At 41.6% G+C, this 18,455-nt stretch overlaps 1 protein-coding gene across 2 annotated transcripts in view; it reads right to left on the bottom strand.

Annotated features, from left to right (window-relative positions):
• Positions 1-18,245, bottom strand: part of LOC118378757 (complexin-1-like) — a 58,565-nt gene extending 40,320 nt beyond the window's left edge. The window contains exons 1-2 of one of the 2 annotated variants that reach the window (XM_035765752.2): positions 18,080-18,245; positions 16,820-16,935 (exon numbers count right to left, since the gene is read on the bottom strand). In XM_035765752.2, the coding sequence (XP_035621645.1) occupies positions 16,820-16,850 (31 nt within the window). In that variant the 5' untranslated portion in view covers positions 16,851-16,935; positions 18,080-18,245. The other variant, XM_035765745.2, reaches the window with a different exon arrangement.
• Positions 18,246-18,455: the final 210 nt, after the last annotated feature.

The following is an 18,455-nucleotide window of genomic DNA, read 5'->3' as shown; positions in this document are numbered from 1 at the left end:
CTCTCATGATAAATAATCACTTTTGGGGATTACATACAGTAGATTACATTTTCGATTACATTTAGTTACATTTAAACATTTACCATGATTTTTGAATGACTACCTCATCTCTGTACCCCACACATACAATTAATTACCTGTGAGCAGTCAAGCAGTGAATTTCAAACACAGATTCAACCACAATGACCAGGGAGGTTTTCCAATGCCTCACAAAGAAGGGCACTTGTTTTTTATTTTACCTTTATTTAACTAGGCAAGTCAGTTAAGAACAAATTCTTATTTTCACTGATGGCCTAGGAGCAGTGGGTTAACTGCCTTGTTCAGGGGCAGAACGACAGATTTGTACCTTGTCAGCTCGGGGATTTGAACTTGCAACCTTTCGGTTACTAGTCCAACGCTCTAACCTATCTATTGGTAAATGGGTGGAAAATGGGTGAAAAAAATGGGTGAAAAAAAAGAAGACATTGAATATCCCTTCAAGCATGGTGAAGTTATTAATTAACTTTGGATGGTGTATCAATACACCTAGTCACTTCACAGATACAGGAGTCCTTCCTAACTCAGTTGCCGGAGAGGAAGGACACCGCTCAGGGATTTCACTATGAGGCCAATGGTGATTTTAAAATAATTACAGAGTTTAATGGCTTTGATAGGAGAAAACTGAGGATGGATCAAAAACATTGTAGTTACTCCACAATACTAACCTAATTGACAGAGTGAAAAGAAGGAAGCCTGTACATAATACAAATATTCTAAAACCATGCATCCTGTTTACAACAAGACACTAAAGTAATACTGCAAAAAAATGGGGTAAAGCAATTCACTTTTTGTCCTGAATACAAAGTGTTATGTTTGGGGCAAATCCAATTCAATACATGAATGAATACCACTCTCCATATTTTCAAGCATAGTGTTGGCTGCATCATGTTATGGGTATGCTTGTAATAATTAAGGACTGGGGAGTTTTTCAGAATAAAAAGAAACGGAGATAAGCACAGGCAAAATCCTAGAGGTAAAACTGATTCAATTTCCTTTTCACCGGACACTGGGAGATGAATTCACATTTCAGCAGGACAAAAACCAAAAACACAAGGCCAAATCTACACTGAAGTTACTTACCAAGAAGACAGTGAATGTTTCTGAGTGACGGAGTTACCGTTTTGACTTAAATCTACTTGAATATTTATGTCAATACCTGAAAAATGGTTGTCTACCAATTTCTATAAACACGTTTTCACTTTGTCATTATGAGGTATTGTGTGTAGACAGGTGAGAATCAAATAAATGCAATCCATTTTGAACGCCACAAAATATGAAATATATCAAGGGGTATGAATACTTTCAGAAGACACTGTAGGTGGAATGGAATTTTGATAGAAAAAACACCAAGAGTAAATAACAGTCCGTCTCACTCTCTCTGAGAGCGTATCAATTCAGAGAGCAGATTTCTTGAAGGGCATATTTGATGAAGTGAGGCTGAGGCACAGAATGCAGAAGGGCTCGTTCTCATATTTTCCTCACATTCCGTTAAAGAAACACAGTAGGGCCTCCAAATTGCTTATTATGCATGATAGGAACTGGCTGCCTCATAAACAGGTTGCCGATGCATCCGTCACGCCCAATCCAACGGCACCTCTCTCAAGCAACGGGTGGAGTTAGTTATGGAAACAGGCAAGTTTTGACTCTAGAGAAAGCACCTGGTCCGCTCAGATCTCTACCATGAGACAGATTAATCACACCAGATTAATCATAACAAAATCCAATTTCCTCAATGATTCCCACTCCCTATAGACCTAACTCCTAAAGTCATTTGAAACTGACCCTCCCATTCACTACAGTTGATGGACAACTGAGCATTCCTCCAGCCACAACTAAAATGCTGTCAGGTAAAAAAATAATAATAATAATTACACCTAAACCCAATTGACCCTTTTCAGGAGCAAGGAAAGAGAGGAATCTCCCTTGGACAGATGGCGCATGACGCAGCCTCCGGCATTATCATCAGAGACCAGGGCATTGCCTCCACCGGCAGAACCCAGCCCAGTCCACATGTCCCTCTCCCCAAGCCTTCAAAGCTATGGGGCAAAGGCCTGCTCTGCACACAAGTGACCAACCAGGCACATTGCTTGTGCTCTACTTGACTAGAAGTAGAATACACACAGGGCACCATTGGGTCTTACGTGTAGATTGTTGCACAATATAACGAGCAGAGAAGAGCAATTGGTGGATTGGATTATACAGGCTTTGGTAATTGGTGGATTAATTAGCTGACTCATTGACCTTCATCTGAACCTTGAGTTCCCCACTGAATAAATTATTTGAGGGAAATGCGAGGCCAACTCTCCATCGTAAATCTTGATTTCAGGGATTTTATTTAGTTACAGCAATACATTGAGATAATAACCTGTATTCTAGACTGTAACACCACAATTTCATCTTTCACCTTTCATTTTGACATCCTGTGGCGAGGGTGAAAAGCTATGTTTTATGAAAGGCAAGGTACTGTACTGAGTGGGCTGTTATGACCCACTCTCCTTATCTGCCCCTCATTCTCTCTCACAAAGACAAACTCTCTCTCTCTCTCTCTCTCTCTCTCTCTCTCTCTCTCTCTCTCTCTCTCTCTCACACACACACACACACACACACACACACACACACACACACACACACACACACACACACACATGGAATCGGTACCAGACACCAGAAGTGTACATGATAAATGACCTAGCACACCAAACAGGACCCGGCTGTTTAATAGACCTTAAAGTCAGTTTGGTTGACAGAATTGATGAGCCTACATTATGTTTGACTAAGTTTCAGGGAGGGAGCAGGGAGGAAGGTAATGGAAAAGTGAATGTGTGGAGAGACCAGAACGGCCTGTAACCTTATGGGAACCACGTCTCACCTTTACTATATTGATGTTGGCTAAAGCCTGGCAGAGGGAGACCAGGATTTTCTGCCAAGATGACATACGAAAGAGGTGGCCATTTTGGAAGGTGGTCAAGGAGGCACAGTGAGGATAACCGATGCTCCGGCCAAAGGACCGTAACATACTACCAGCCAGTAACATAGTCTCTATGGGTGGTGTAGGGTAGCATACAGTATCGGAGAGACCCAAGCGGAGAATTTGAGCTTATCTAATGGCTAACGTCACAGGCCTATATTTAACAGAAGTAGTTCCTTTATATCAACATCCCCAATACTAGCCTTTTAAGTGTCAACATTGCTCAACATTTCATTTTCAATATTGGGAACAGAAGAACGGCCCAGCATGTACTCTGGGTGTCTATTTTAGTGGAAGAAGGTTTTTGCTAAATTAGGTCAAACGATTTACATCACCAAGAGGATAAACAGTGTTTCAATGCTACGTGACCACAAATAACATTTTTGTCCAAATTTCCGCAGAGAAAAACACAAAGATGAACTGATTCCAATAAATAAATCATTCTAAGATTCATAAAAAAACGAAACAGTTTTGTTATTTTAAACTACAGCGCTCTGCTCTAAACCATTGATCGTCATTCCCCTTCACTGATTCTGAGCTTTTATTTTACTAGGCAAGTCATCTAAGAACAAATTCTTATTTACAGTGATGGCCTACCCTGGCCAAACCCTGACAACACTGGAAGAATTGTGCAGCGCTCTATTGGACTCCCAATCACAGCTGGATGTGATACAGCCTGGATTCGAGCAGGTACTATACTGACACCTCTTACACTCAGATGCAGTGCCTTAGACCGCTGTGCCACTTGGGAGCCCACTTCAAAGCATTCCCAAAAAATGACAATAATATTTGGATAGTCTGAAGTACTACTTGGCTCTCTGTTGCCTTAATGGGCAATGCCAGGCAATTGATGATGGTGATCATTTCAACTTCATGAAAGGTCAAGCAGATTCAAATTAGACAAAAACACGTGGCTTCAAAAGAACTGGAAAATTGCTTCCCAAAATCAGAAATATGTACAGTAAGTGTACAGATGTGGGATCTTAATTTGATCACTCTTTTGTTGCTGAGAATTTTCCTGCACATAAGGAATTGCAAAACTGTAGTGTATTTGAGTTTTAAACTTTAAGTTTGTAATTTACAATGACTTGATTTGCCCAAATGAAAAATCTATCAGTCCCTTCAAAAATGTCAATTAATCATAATCCACATAATAATTCACATTTCCTGTTGCTGCAGGATTATCTTCCTGCTGTAGCAAATTGCCTCAAATTAAGATCCCACATCTGTATGACATCAGTTCATACTCTAAGTGAATCTACACCAAGCTCTGAAGTTGTTGGAACTGTGTGAAAAAGCATTGTCTGCTTTTCTCACTGAAGGAGCTTTATGACCTAAACTGAATTGAGCTTTTTGTGTTGAATTGCCGTAATATAGGTTCAAATATCCAGGCCAAACAAATGAGTCACTCCAACACGGCACGCTCAGACGGAGCAGAGGAAAGTTAGTCCATCTGTGACGTGCATATGTGCGAGAGTAATGTGTGTGTCTAGCTATTAGTTTTAATTGTGTATATTGAACTTTCCCTTTTGTATTTCTGTGAATAATGGCTTTGTCAGTGTGTGTGTGTGTGTGTGTGTGTGTGTGTGTGTGTGTGTGTGTGTGTGTGTGTGTGTGTGTGTGTGTGTGTGTGTGTGTGTGTGTGTGTGTGTGTGTGTGTGTGTGTGTGTGTGTGTGTGCTCGTTCGTGTCTGCTGTGGCTGGTGTCTTCTCTGGTCCCCAGGATGGTATGAGGGCATGAGGGGTCTACAGCACAGTCGTAATCCCTACTGCCTACAGCCAACAAGGGCCAGCACTGCCAAGTGGGCTGGCCAGGAGTAGAATGTACAGCTGCTGAACCCTAAAGAACTCTCCATGCTGGACACAGCCTGTCTGAAATACAACCCAACACATCTGCCTCAGCCCGCCTGCACAGAGGGGTTGGGAAACATCATGGTAAAACAGACAATATGCTGTAATATGCTGCAGGTGTGTGTGTTAGAGGGGGGAGTGAGTGAGTGTACGAGAAGGTACGACTCTGAGCCAAAAATACAATACATTCTGAGCAAATTAAACCATTTATCCATTTCACACGCTATCTCCCTTCCATTCCTATCTCTCATTCATTTCAGCGGCCATCTCCCTTTCATTTCAGCAGCTACCTCCTTTTCATTTCAGCGGCTATCTCCCTTTCATTTCAACAGCTATTTCCTCCTGATGGTGCTGTATAACTACTAGACGTGCTACATCAGTAACCCTCCTGTTGAGAGAAGAAAATAAACATTCATTATTTAAGGAGGATGTCACCATTATCTCCCAGTAACCCAACCTCTACATTTCATCTCTCCATTGAACCCACAGCAGTGCATGTGGATCCCCTCCTGGCTACCTCGTCATGGATGCTATATTGATTCTGTCACCCCCCTGTGATACTGCCGCTAACTTCCTGGTCATACACACACGAACACACACACAAACACACACTCATTGAATAGTATACACTATTAGCTGTTTCTAAATTAGTAAGCGGCAGCGCTCATGCGGCACACACACACTCGACTCCCCGGAGTCACAGGTAGACTGTTTTGATTCCAACTCCACACTAAAAGAAAAGAGCCATTTGGAAACATAATTAGCTCCACGGAAGCTAAGGAAGCGGTTTTGTTATTGTACTGTAGGGTAATAAAATCTTATTTGACTCCACGGTCTGCTGAGCGTGGGTTCGGAGAAATGGGATTATTGTAATAATGATGATGGTAATGATTGTGGTTACAGCAATTATAATAGTGCCACTGCTATTATGTTTCTGCATATCTATTTAGTACATTACTTCCTAATTGTATTTATTTATACATAGATGCACAATCCGGGGTTCAGATATTCACTAACCAAACAAACAGATTTTAACACCAGGAATCCAGATTACGAGCTTTGATTGACAGCAGTCCGCAGCGCACCCCTCTTGGGATTTTACCTCCAGTGGTCATTGGTCAATCTAACCTCTCTCCCACTACAGTGGAAGGAATCTATCATCATTATAACATGAGCACGGACAACACACCTTAAGGGGACATGCCAAAGACAGACCTCACAGGATTGATGAAGGCAGATGCCAATACATCAATCATTTAGAGATTGCTGTGTTTCTCTTCCACCCAGTCCTGTAGCTATACCTTTTGTAGTGGTGGGGTTTAAGGACTATGCATCGCCCAATCTCTTATTCATGGGTTGCATGTTTTGTCACAATATTTTTTAATATTCTTTTTAGGACTGATGCCCGACTGAGCATTCTAAATTTGATCAAAAGTGGATTACAGTGGCTTGTGTCACGTTCTGACCATAGTTCTTTTGTGTTTTCTTTGTTTTAGTGTTGGTCAGGACGTGAGCTGAGTGGGCATTCTATGTTGTGTGTCTAGTTTTCCCATTTCTATGTTTGGCCTGATATGGTTCTCAATCAGAGGCAGGTGTTAGTCATTGTGTCTGATTGGGAACCATATTTAGGTCATCTGTTTTGTGTTGGGTTTTGTGGGTGGTTGTCTTCTGTCTTTGTGTCTATGCACAAGATAGGACTGTTTTGGTTTTTCATATTTGTTGTTTTGGTATTTTGTAGTGTTCACGTTTATGGTCTTTATTAAACATGTTGAACTCTAACCACGCTGCGCTTTGGTCCGATCCTTCGTCCACAGAAGAAAATCGGTACAGCTTGTTATTACACTATATATACAAAAGTATGTGTACACCCATTCAAATGAGTGGATTCAGCTATTTCAGCTCCACCCGTTGCTGACAGGTGTATAAAAATCAAGCACACATCCATGCAATCTCCATAGACAAACATTGGCAGTAGAATGGTCTTACTGAAGAGCTCAGTGACATTCAACGTGAAACGATTCAGTTGACCGTTTTATGTGTGGATTAATTGTCGGAGTAGAGGACCTTGTGCATTTCAGGTAAAATAACAACTCAACGTTTATATCCCAGGAAAAATTCGCTAGCAACAGCAAGCTAGCTAAATAGGACAAATTAATGCTTTTCGACCTGTCCCCAAATTAATATAATTGGTTCAGAGTTTGTTTTTATATTTCAACCGGTGTCTCTTGATCGCGTTTCGTGTGGGGGGTCAAAATCAATTTGCACACGTTGGCGCGCATGGACGCACGTGCACCCGGTTTGGGTATGGTGTTAGTTCCATTGAAGGGAAATCTTAATGCTACAGCATACATTGACATTCTAGACGATTCTGTTTTTCTAACTTTGTGGCAACAGTTTGGGGAAAGCCATTTCCTGTTTCAGCATGACAATGCTCCCTTGCACAAAGTGAGGTCCATACAGAAATGGTTTGTCAACATCAGTGTGGAATAACTTGACTGGCCTGCACAGAGCCCCTACCTCAACCCACATCGAACACCTTTGTCATGAATTGGAACGCCGACTGCGAGCCAAGGCTAATCGCCCAACATCAGTGTCCGACCTCACTAATGCTCTTGTGGCTGAACAGAAGCAAGTCCCCACAGCAATGCTCCAACATCTAGTGGAAGGCCTTCCCAGAAGAGTAGAGGCTGTTAGAGCAGCAAAGTCGGGACCAACTCCATATTAATGCCCATGATTTTGGAATGAGATGTTTGATGAGAAGGTGTCCACATACTCTTGGGCATGTAGTGTACATTGACATTTTCAAAAGGAGGCAAATAATTAGTAGGAAAACCTTTTGTAATCAAAAGGAAATAACTTTTGGATATCAGAGTGGAGGTAACTCACCAGCATTTTCCGGGAATATACCCCTCAGGGCAATTGAACTGATTCCAGAGGCTGATCCAAAACACCGCCGGCTGAGAAGAGGTATTTGGAGTGGACTTCTAGCCCGACTCGGGAGGCGCACACACCATCCACTTCTTCCGAGTATATTACTTGCTAATGTTCAGTCTCTGGATAATATAGTAGACGAGCTCAGGTCGAGAATCTCCTTCCAGAGAGACATCAGGGATTGTAACATATTCTGTTTCACTGAAACATGGCCCTCTCAGGATATACTGTCTTTGTCCATACAGCCAGCTGGGTTCTCAGTACATCGCACAGACAGGAATAAAGAACTCTCCTGGAAGAAGAAAGGCGGGTTGTATGTTTCATGATTAACTACTCATGGTGTGATTGTGAAAACATACAGAAACTCAAGTCCTTTTGTTCACCTGATCTGAATACCTCACAATTAAATGCTGACCATATTACCTCCCAAGATAATTTTCTTTGGTTATAGTCACAGCCGTGTATATTCCCCCTCAAGCTGATACCACGACGGCCCTCAAAGAACTTCACTGGACTTTATGCAAACTGGAAACCACATATCCTGAGCTTGCATTTATTGTATTGAGATTGCGTCATCTGTGGATCTATTGGGGCAGTAAGCAAATTTAAGTGGATCTAGGGTTTCAGGTAAAGTAGAGTTGATATGATCCTTAAATGACTAGCCTCTCAAAGCACTTCTTGATGACAGAAGTGAGTGCTACTGGGCGATAGTAATTTAGTTCAGTTACCTTTGCTTTCTTGGGTACAGGAACAATGGTGGACATCTTGAAGTAAGTGGGGACAGAAGACTGGAATAGGGAGAGATTGAATATGTCTGTAAACACTCCAGCCAGCTGGTCTGCGCATACTCTGAGGACGCGGTTAGGGATGCCGTCTGGGCCGGCATTTTTGCAAGGGTTAAAGCGCTTAAATGCCTTACATCGGCCACGGAGAAGGAGAGCCCACAGTCCTTGGTAGAATGCTGCGCCGGTGGCACTGTGTTATCCTCAAAGCAGGTGAAGAAGGTGTTTAGCTTGTCCGGAAGAAAGACGTCAGTGTCTGCGACGTGGCTGGTTTTTCCTTTGCAGTCTGTGATTGTCTGTAGACCCTGCCACATACGTCTCATGTCAGAGCCGTTGAATTGCAACTCCACTTTGTCTCTGTACTGACGTTTTGCCTGTTCGATTGCCTTACTGAGGGAATAACTACACTGTTTGTATTCGGCCATATTCCCAGTCACCTTGCCATGGTTAAATGCGGTGGTTCTTGCTTTCAGTTTTTCACAAATGCTGCCATCTATCCACGGTTTCTGGTTTGGGTTGGTTTTAATAGTCACAGTAGGTACAACATCTCCTATACACTTCCTGACGAACTCAGTCACCATATTTGTGCATCCGTCAATGTTATGCTCAGAGGCTACCCGGAACATATCCCAGTCCGCGTGATCAAAACAATCTTGAAGCATGGATTTCGATTGGTCAGACCAGCGTTGATTAGACCTTAGCACGGGTACTTCCTTTTTGAGTTTCTGCCTATAGGAAGGTTTGGAGCTAAATGGAGTCGCGATCAGATTTGCCAAAGGGTGGGTGGGGGAGGGCCTTGTAAGCATTTATAAAAGTTGAGTAGCAGTGATCCAATGTTTTTCCAGATTCAGTAGTCCAGTGAAGTTCTTTGAGGGCGATCATGGTATCGTCTTGAGGGGGAATATACACGGATGTGACTATACTGAAGAGAATTCTCTTGGAAAGTAATACGGTCGGCATTTGATTGTGAGGTATCCTAGGTCAGATGAAAAGGACTTGTCTTTCTGTTTGTTATCACAATCACACCATGAGTATTTCATCATGAAAAATACACCCCCGTCTTTCTTCTTCCCGGAGAGTTCTTTATTTAGGCCAAAGAGTTCAAAGACAAAATAGTTCAATCTTGGTTTCGTCAGACCAGGTAATCTTGTTTCTCATGGTCTGAGAGTCCTTTAGGTGCCTTTTGGCAAACTCCAAGCGGGCTGTCATGTGCCTTTTACTGTGGCTTGGCTTCCGTCTGGCCACTCTACCATAAAGGTCTGATTGGTGTAGTGCTGCAGAGATCTTTGTCCTTCTGGAAGGTTCTCCCATCTCCACAGAGGAACTCTGGAGCTCTGTCAGAGTGACCATCAGGTTCTTGATCACCTCCCTGACCAAGGCCCTTCTCCCCCGATTTCTTAGTTTGGCCGGGGGCCAGCTCCAAGGAGAGTCTTAGTGGTTCCAAACTTTTTCCATTTAAGATTGATGGAGGCCACTGTGTTCTTGGGGACCTTCAATGCTGCAGAGATGTTTTGGTACCCTTCCCCAGATCTGTGCTTCGACACAATCCAATCCTGTCTTGGAGCTCTAAGGACAATTCATTCAACCTCATGGCTTGGTTCTTGCGCTGACATGCACTTTCAAGGAGGGACATTATATAGACAGGTGTGTACCTTTCCAAATAATGTCCAAACAATTGAATTTACCACAGGTGGACTCCAATGAAGTCATCTCATGGATCTATGGAAACAGGATGCACCTGAACTGAATTTCAATTCTCATAGCATAGGGTCTGAATACTTATGTCAATAAGGTATTTCAGTTATTTTTGGGGGATAAATGTGCAACTATTTGTCATTATGGGATATTGTGTGTAGATTGATGAGAAAAAATATTTAAATATTATTTCATCCATTTTAGAATAAGCCTGTAACGTAACAAAATGTGGAAAAGGGAAGAGGTCTGAATACTTTCCGAAGGCACTGTTTATGGATAGGGCAAAAAAATAATACTTTTTAAATGCTGTCATTTAGCTCTTATCCAAAGCGACTTACAGGATCAATTAAGGTTCAGTGCCTTGCTCAAAGGAACATTGACAGATTTTTCACGTAGTCGGCTAGGGGATTCGGGCATTTAATCCTAATTAAACACCATTAGGCTATCTGCTGCCCAAAATTGAAATGTTTCTTACAGAAGAAATATGAAAAGCACATGCATAACCATGGTAACAATTGAAAGGGAACAGTTTGGAGATCATGGGGAAATTATTCGACCAAATGAGGACACAACAGTTCACCTGACTGAATCCAAACATTACACTGTTGATTTTATGTGCATTTGACATTTATTGTACTTTTCGCCGCATTTGTTGATAACAAAATCTGAAAATAGTAACATGATACACATCAGTAACATGATACAAATAGTAACAAGTAACATCAGTAACATGATAAGAATATTCCTGGAAATGTGGGGTAAGTGCAACATAAGACAAACAAATTACAATGGTTTGAGTGAGAGTACTAACTGGTGTCTTCAAGTGGCCATACAGTACACCTCTCCAAAGTGTGCACAGTTACTAAGTAATATCAATGCACTTTTTTTGACTCAAAGAAGTCTTCAACTATAAGGGGCTTTTTGGAGCTCTCCTAGCTGTGCCGTTCAGGAGCTAGAGAAAGCACAAGTGTAGTTGTTTTTCTTTTGGAACACAACCCTGCATCCCAGCCCTCACACAATTACTGTTGTTGTTTACGCAATCCAAAAACGGTCCATTGTAAATCACAGTGGGCATCATTTGAAAGCCTGTTTCATTTCCAACATGACTAGCAAAGTTATGTTATATTACAGTGTTTCACAATGCAATTCAGGGAAACGGACCATAATTTCATCTGCATTGTAACATGTACGCTAGCAGTCGGGAAGCAAGTACAGGGACTGAATATTTAATAAAAAACGAATATGGAACAACACAGAAACAAGAGTAGCGTACAGACATGAAACACGAACAGAGTGAATAAGGCCTAGGGACAGAACCAAAGGGAGTGACAGTTATAGGGAAGGTAATCAGGCAGGTGATTGAGTCCAGGTGAGTCTGATGAGGCGCTGATGAGCGTAACGATGGTGACAGGTGTGCATAATAACGAGCAGCCTGACGACCTCGAGCGCCGGAGAGGGAGTATACGTGACACGCATAGAAAGATGCGTAGGTGCGTGTGCAATGGCGAAAGCTCTGATTGGGAACCAATTCAGGACACCATAGACGTAGACTAACAAACAAACAAACAAACTAACAAACACCCTAGATATACAAAAACCCTAGACCGGACAAACAAGCATACCCACCCTCGTCACACCCTGACCTGACCAAAATAATACAGAAAACAGAAAACTAAGGTCAGGGCGTGACATACATAGAATAGCAGGAAATTAGCTCAGGGATTCTTGAAAGTCGAGATAGTCCTTGTCCGGCAGGGAATATTTATTTTCATGGTAAAAAAAAAAAGAAAAGCATTTTGTTGCATTTTTTAGGTTAAAGTTTAGGGGAATTTTTTAAGGAGAAATATATGTTTTTTAATTTTCTAAATACTTGACATATTATTCATTTCCATGTTAGCTCTATGCCTGAAAATGCCCTTGTCCGGAGCAAAGGATCCCAATTTCTAAATATCAACAAACAAAAAAATTCTAACAACTGCCAATAATGGATATTAAATGGCCCTCTGTGAAAGAATATTTCTATCAAAACATTGATTCCTAAAATATGTGTCTGGAGATATGGCCAACTCCGTCTGATTTGTATCAAATGAATCAGGAATGAGCATTGTCAGCAACACCATAAGGACCCCTTATTCATGTCTTCATTGCATGTAGTGTAACAAGACCACTCATGGTCTGTAGGGTTCTCTACTTTTGATAGATTTAAACAAACAATATTAGAATCACCATGGTCACAACCATAAACTGACAATTCAATCTGCTTGACAGATTAAAATAAAATATTACTTTTGGTTCAAATATGTTGCATTTACTTAGGTTTTAGTGTCAAAGCAACTGAGGAAAAAACTAAATTGCTACTGTGAATACCACTTGAATGAAGAAGAAAAACAATATTTTTGTCAACTCCGTAAAACAACAATGTCAGGTTTGTGTCCAAAGTGCACTCCGTCAGAATGCTAAAAGATCGGATGTTTTTATTGGGGGTTTTCAAATGAATAATTGTCCATGTTTTACAAATGTTTGCATTGAACTTTTCTTTTTGGAGGCAATAATATGTCTGTTTTGAGTATCTGTTGTCTACTCCGTCAGTAACTTGTCAACACCATCACTGATCGTTAACCCCCTTAGGATATTGGAATCACTGTTCTGCAACATATGCTTAAACAATGGAAGTATTTGCTGTGCTAGACCTAAGGGATAATGTTTGCTCTTGAAATGTTGTGTTATGTTTGTAAATCTAGAAAATGCTAACGGAATTAGCCCTGAAGCATTTAACAGCGCTATAAAACAAAATAAGAAGAAATTTGGAGATTTGTACAACGTATTTGAGTGTTAGAATTAAACAATCAAGGCTTTTAAACACTTGTTGTACAATAATATTTCAAATAAACTGCCTTTTATGGTGTCTAATGGAGTTCAAATAAATACAGTTCATGGGATTTTATGGACAAAAATAGGAGGTTGTTCCATTACATGGTGACACTTTGATCTATCAAAATATTAAGACAAATATTTGTGAGAAAAAATTGAAGATTGTCCTCAAGAATCGCTGGGCTCTAAAAGAGCACCATTTTCTCACAGCCTCATGGCAAGATATGTAAAATAACATGAGATTAGCTATAAAACTGCAAATGTTTATATCGGCGCCATGGCAAGAAATGGGCTCATTCTGTTGAGAACAACCCAGGGTATGACGCCATGTCATCTTGCAACTGTACATCAAACACAGTGATCATAAACATTGACACTGTATATGACTAAGCTACAGGACTGTTTTGCTAGCACAGACTGGAATACGTTCTGGGATTCTTCCGATGGCATTGAGGAGTGACCAAATGGCAAGTGTCTTCGCTGACATTTTCAACCTCTCCCTGTCTGAGTCTGTAATACCAACTTGTTTCAAGCAGACCACCATAGTCCCTGTGCCCAAGAACACTAAGGTAACCTGCCTAAAAGACTACCGACTCGTAGCACTCACATCTGTAGCCATGAAAGGCTGGTCATGAAAGGCTGGTCAGCTTTGAAAGGCTGGTCACAGATGATGCAATCTATATTGCCCTCCACACTGCCATCTTCCACCGGGATAAAAGAAACACCTATGTGAGAATTCTATTCATTGACTACAGCTCAGCATTCAAATCCATAGTGCTCTCGAAGCTCATCGATAAGCTAAGGACCCTGGGACCAAACACCTCCCTCTGCAACTGGATCCTGGACTTCCTGACGGGCCGCCCCCAGGTGTTAAGGGTAGGTAACAACACATCCACCACGTTGATCCTCAACACGGGGGCCCTTCAGGGTTGCATGCTCAGTCCCCTCCTGTACTCCCTGTTCACTCATGACTGCATGGGCAGGCACAACTCCAACACCTTCATTAAGTTTGCTGATGACACAACAGCGGTAGGCCTGATCACAGACAACGACGAGACAGCCTATAGGGAGGAAGTCAGAGACCTGGCCATGGGTTGCCAGGACAACAACCTCTCCCTCAACGTGATCAAGACATAGGAGATGATTGTGGATTACAGGAAAAGGAGGATCGAACACGCCCCCATTCTCATAGACAGGGCTGTAGTGGAGCAGGTTAAAAACAAAATAACATGGTCCAAGCACACCAAGGCAGTCATGAAGAGGGCACGACAAAACCTATTCCCCCTCAGGAGAAATTATTTGGCATGAGTCCTCAGATCCTCAAAAGGTTCAACAGCTACACAATTGAGAGCATCCTGACTAGTTGCGTCACTGCCTGGTATGGCCACTGCTCGGCCTCTGACCGCAAGGCAATACAGAGGGTAATGTGTACAGCCCAGTACATCACTGGGACCAAGCTTCCTGCCATCCAGGACCTCTATACCAGGCGGTGTTAGAGGAAGGCCCTAAAAATGTCAATGACTCCAGCCACCCTAGTTATAGACTGTTCTCTCTGCTAACGCAAGCAAGCGGTACCGGGGCGCCAAAAGGCTTCTAAACAGCTTCTACCCCCAAGCTATAAGACTCCTGAACATCTAATCAAATGGCTACCCAGACTATTTGCATCCCCCCCTTTTACACTGCTGCTACTCTCTGTTATGATCTATGAATAGTCACTTTAATAACTCAACCTACATGTACATATTACCTCAATTACCTCGACTAACTGGTGCCCCAGCACCAGACTCTGTACCGGTACCCCCTGTACATAGCCTCCCTATTGTTATTTTACTGCTGCTCTTCAATTTTTTGTTACTTTTATTTCTTATTCTTCTTTTTTTAAACTGCATTTTTGGTTAGGGCTTGTAAATAAGCATTTCACTCTAAGGTGTATTGTATTGTTGTATTGGCGCCTGTTGTATTGGCGCATGTGACAAATACAATTTGATTTGACATGCGTTTTATGATATGGAAAAGTGAAGTGCACATTTGGACTCATGAGTGTTTGGCTTGCTTGTATGACATCAAGGCAGTATTTATTATATTCCTCAACTTCTCATCTTTCAAAATACATAGTGTCCTCTTCATTTACAGCACTTCCCTCACTGAGACAACAACAAAAAATTCAAAAGTTGCCTAATTAGCGGGAGGGAGGCAACTTCTTGTCGCGACTGTCAGTCAAAACCCATACATCGCTGTGAAGGGCAGAGTCAGTGCTCTGACGTAATGTAATAGCATGTTACTGTACAGCCACTGCGTTCCAATTTAGGCGTGTATCAGTGTCCAAATCCGCCAGTGTAAAGGGCTACAATGGGGAAGCAAGCCAAACTTCATTAACCAAAAGGCAATCTTCTTCCACACACACATTTCCCACATCAACAGGAGAGAAATAAACAAGAGCATGTCTCCAAACTGCTGAAGGTTAGGACCTTGGCACCACAGCTCAATTTCCTCATGTGTGAAATCCCTTGCACACAATTCAGTGGATTCTACTCGTTTTCTTTATCGATGTAGCTGTGTACAGATGACCACAGGCCCTGACAAACTGCCTTATCTAGCAGCTGTTTAGTGAAATGAATCCCATCTCTTCCTCTTCGAGCCCTTGCTCTCCCTAATCAGTCAGTGTTGGTTTCTCCCACGTATCCATCATCGGGTCTCAGAACGCATAGCTGTCTAAAGCCAGCAATGACAGGGATGCATGTCAATTCACGATTTCTATGGCAAGGGACAAGGTTGTGTGTGCGTGCGTACGTGCGTGTGTGTGTGCGTGTGTGTGTGGGGGGGGGCTGTGTAAGGATTTGAGAAGGTTTACTGTATTACAGTCTATCTCTAGGTTTAGCACCTCTCCATATAAGACACTTACTTCACCAGCCACTAGATTGATTTGCATATTGATGATAGGATCAATTTGTTACATTCATTAAAAAATGCATTACTTTATATGCTAATCCCACATAGGGACATCTCAGCTCAAGTAATTATGAAAATAAAATCATGCATATTTAATGTGCACTAATAAAATTGTTGAAGATTAAATTAGTGTTGATAGGCTTTTGCAGCTGGAAGATAAGGAGCTGTAGCACAAAGTCAAAATGTACTACTGCACAGTAATAATGTTTGTAATGGTGCTCATTGGAAGGCTACAGGTAGGCTTCCACTGTATTCGTTTATTGGATGGACAATTGTTCAACACCTATGCTCCAGATGAACTTCGCAAAATTGCCAATAGCTCTCAACAAAGGGACTGACTAAGTGCTGGATATGCAGTGCAAAATTACGCATAGCCAAAACAGTGGTTATTCAAAATACTATGATATTTTCGACATAATCTATCGCTAAACATACAAACCTTCTAAATATATCAATTATGCATGTTCAAATTTCACCAAGAAAAATATAGCCTTGTCTTTCACAGAATATATACATAACTATAAATGTAACAGAATAACATGATAGTTGTGTATCTCCAAAACCCCATTAACCAATATAAACAAAGTGGTTTTAGTCGCCTTAACGGACCTCGTCATGACCTATATTCTGGAAGACTGGAAGACACTCGGACGCTCCCGTATCTCCCCATAGAGACAACAGACTAAGACTGCATGATCTCATCAGGCAGTGGTAGCATAAGGTTAGCAATTTACCTCCCAACGCTTGCTTCATAACAAAATCCATGATGATGGCTTTTGATTCCTGACTTCTTTATCCTCGCGATCTTACATTCAGGTCCAGCAGGAGAAATAGTCCTTTATTGGCAGATCTAAAGTAAAAAGAAAAACAGTCGGTGTTGAGTTCCCACTGAAACGTGTAACTTGTCCTGACCGAAACCCTTAACCCTGAAGAAACTTTTAAAAGACTATTCAGCCATATTTCCATAAGAATCCATTGATGTAAGTAACTGAATATGCCTCTTAGCACTAATAAAATAAGCAGGTAATAGCTCATAGGTAGACTGAATGTTTAGGGCCCAGAGGAAGGACACCAAACGTAAATATATCAGACCTCATATCCTAAACGGAGACGCATGCACAATCATCCATGTACCGTTTTTCACGAGCACAAATAACAATACGGTGCTGTACACTTCTCCTACACACTTATCAATATGCTCATTTTTAGCCTAAAACATCACATTTGATTATGTCTGGTTTGTTATTGAGAATTATATCGAAACTTGTGTTCTTATTGGTAGGCTACTCAAAGTCTAAAATATGTCACCGATACTTAATTAACTATTTCTTAGAGGTCTCCACATTTCCCGGGAGTAGCAGAGGTGAAGGGTGATGACCAAAATACACAATAATCCTCCTCATATTGAAAACTTCCAATACAGAGAATTTATATTTTTACGATTCCAAATGTTTGTCAACCCATCTTTAAACGATCAATGTTCCTGATTCCTATAACCTACGATGTTGTTACATGAACAATAACCATGCCTTTTTGATTGTATGTAGCCTATTGCAAAAATAGCGTATGTATTTAGATGATCAGTCAATTTGAACATAAAACTGATTAATAAAAGCGTTGCATTTGTGAAAGCACCATGAAAATGATTGCGGTGATACAGAAACACTTCCTTTCGATCAAAGGCAGGTTTCAGCACCATTGCTGGTGGAAAGCTCCTTTCTCAACCTTCAACATAGTTAACCCGACAGCGGGTTTTTTTCAGCGCTCATAATAATTACCTGTCCGGCGATTGGAATCTATCAAAAACGACAATAAGACTCTCAAAAATGAAGTTTTTTTTGCAATGGCAAACGATGATATTAAGTGCAAACGCCTAACATCTCCTGTTTCCTGGCAAAAAGGTATGTCCTTGCTCCTTCTTGCACACTGGCTATATGAGTGTGTTTACGAGGGGAACTGCAGCTGCCTTGCCTGCTGCTGATGAAGCTACTCACTGAATCACATGTAGAGCTCCCTTCTGAAACGTCCCACGTTCTGACCGAAAGGGAGCGATCAATTATTGACGCGGTCCAGTCTTTGTGCGTCCCACCACTTTCGGTCCAATGGTGTCTTCTTGAGTAGTTTACCGGTATGTAGCCGAGAAAACAAAAACACCAAGTGGACGGCTTTTATGACCAGCTATATACCTGTCTTGCTGCCTTTTAGCCATGTCTGACCTACATTATATTGTCCCAGGCGTCTGCTTTTGTGTATCTATGTGGTTGAATGCATCCTTTTAAGGTGACATCCATCTAGGGTAGCCTTCAATTAGGCTACACACACACACACACACACACACACACACACACACACACACACACACACACACAC

Source organism: Oncorhynchus keta, chromosome 4 (assembly GCF_023373465.1).
Source record: "Oncorhynchus keta strain PuntledgeMale-10-30-2019 chromosome 4, Oket_V2, whole genome shotgun sequence".
Classification (NCBI taxonomy): domain Eukaryota; kingdom Metazoa; phylum Chordata; class Actinopteri; order Salmoniformes; family Salmonidae; genus Oncorhynchus; species Oncorhynchus keta.
This window is presented reverse-complemented; position numbering and strand designations above follow the sequence as displayed.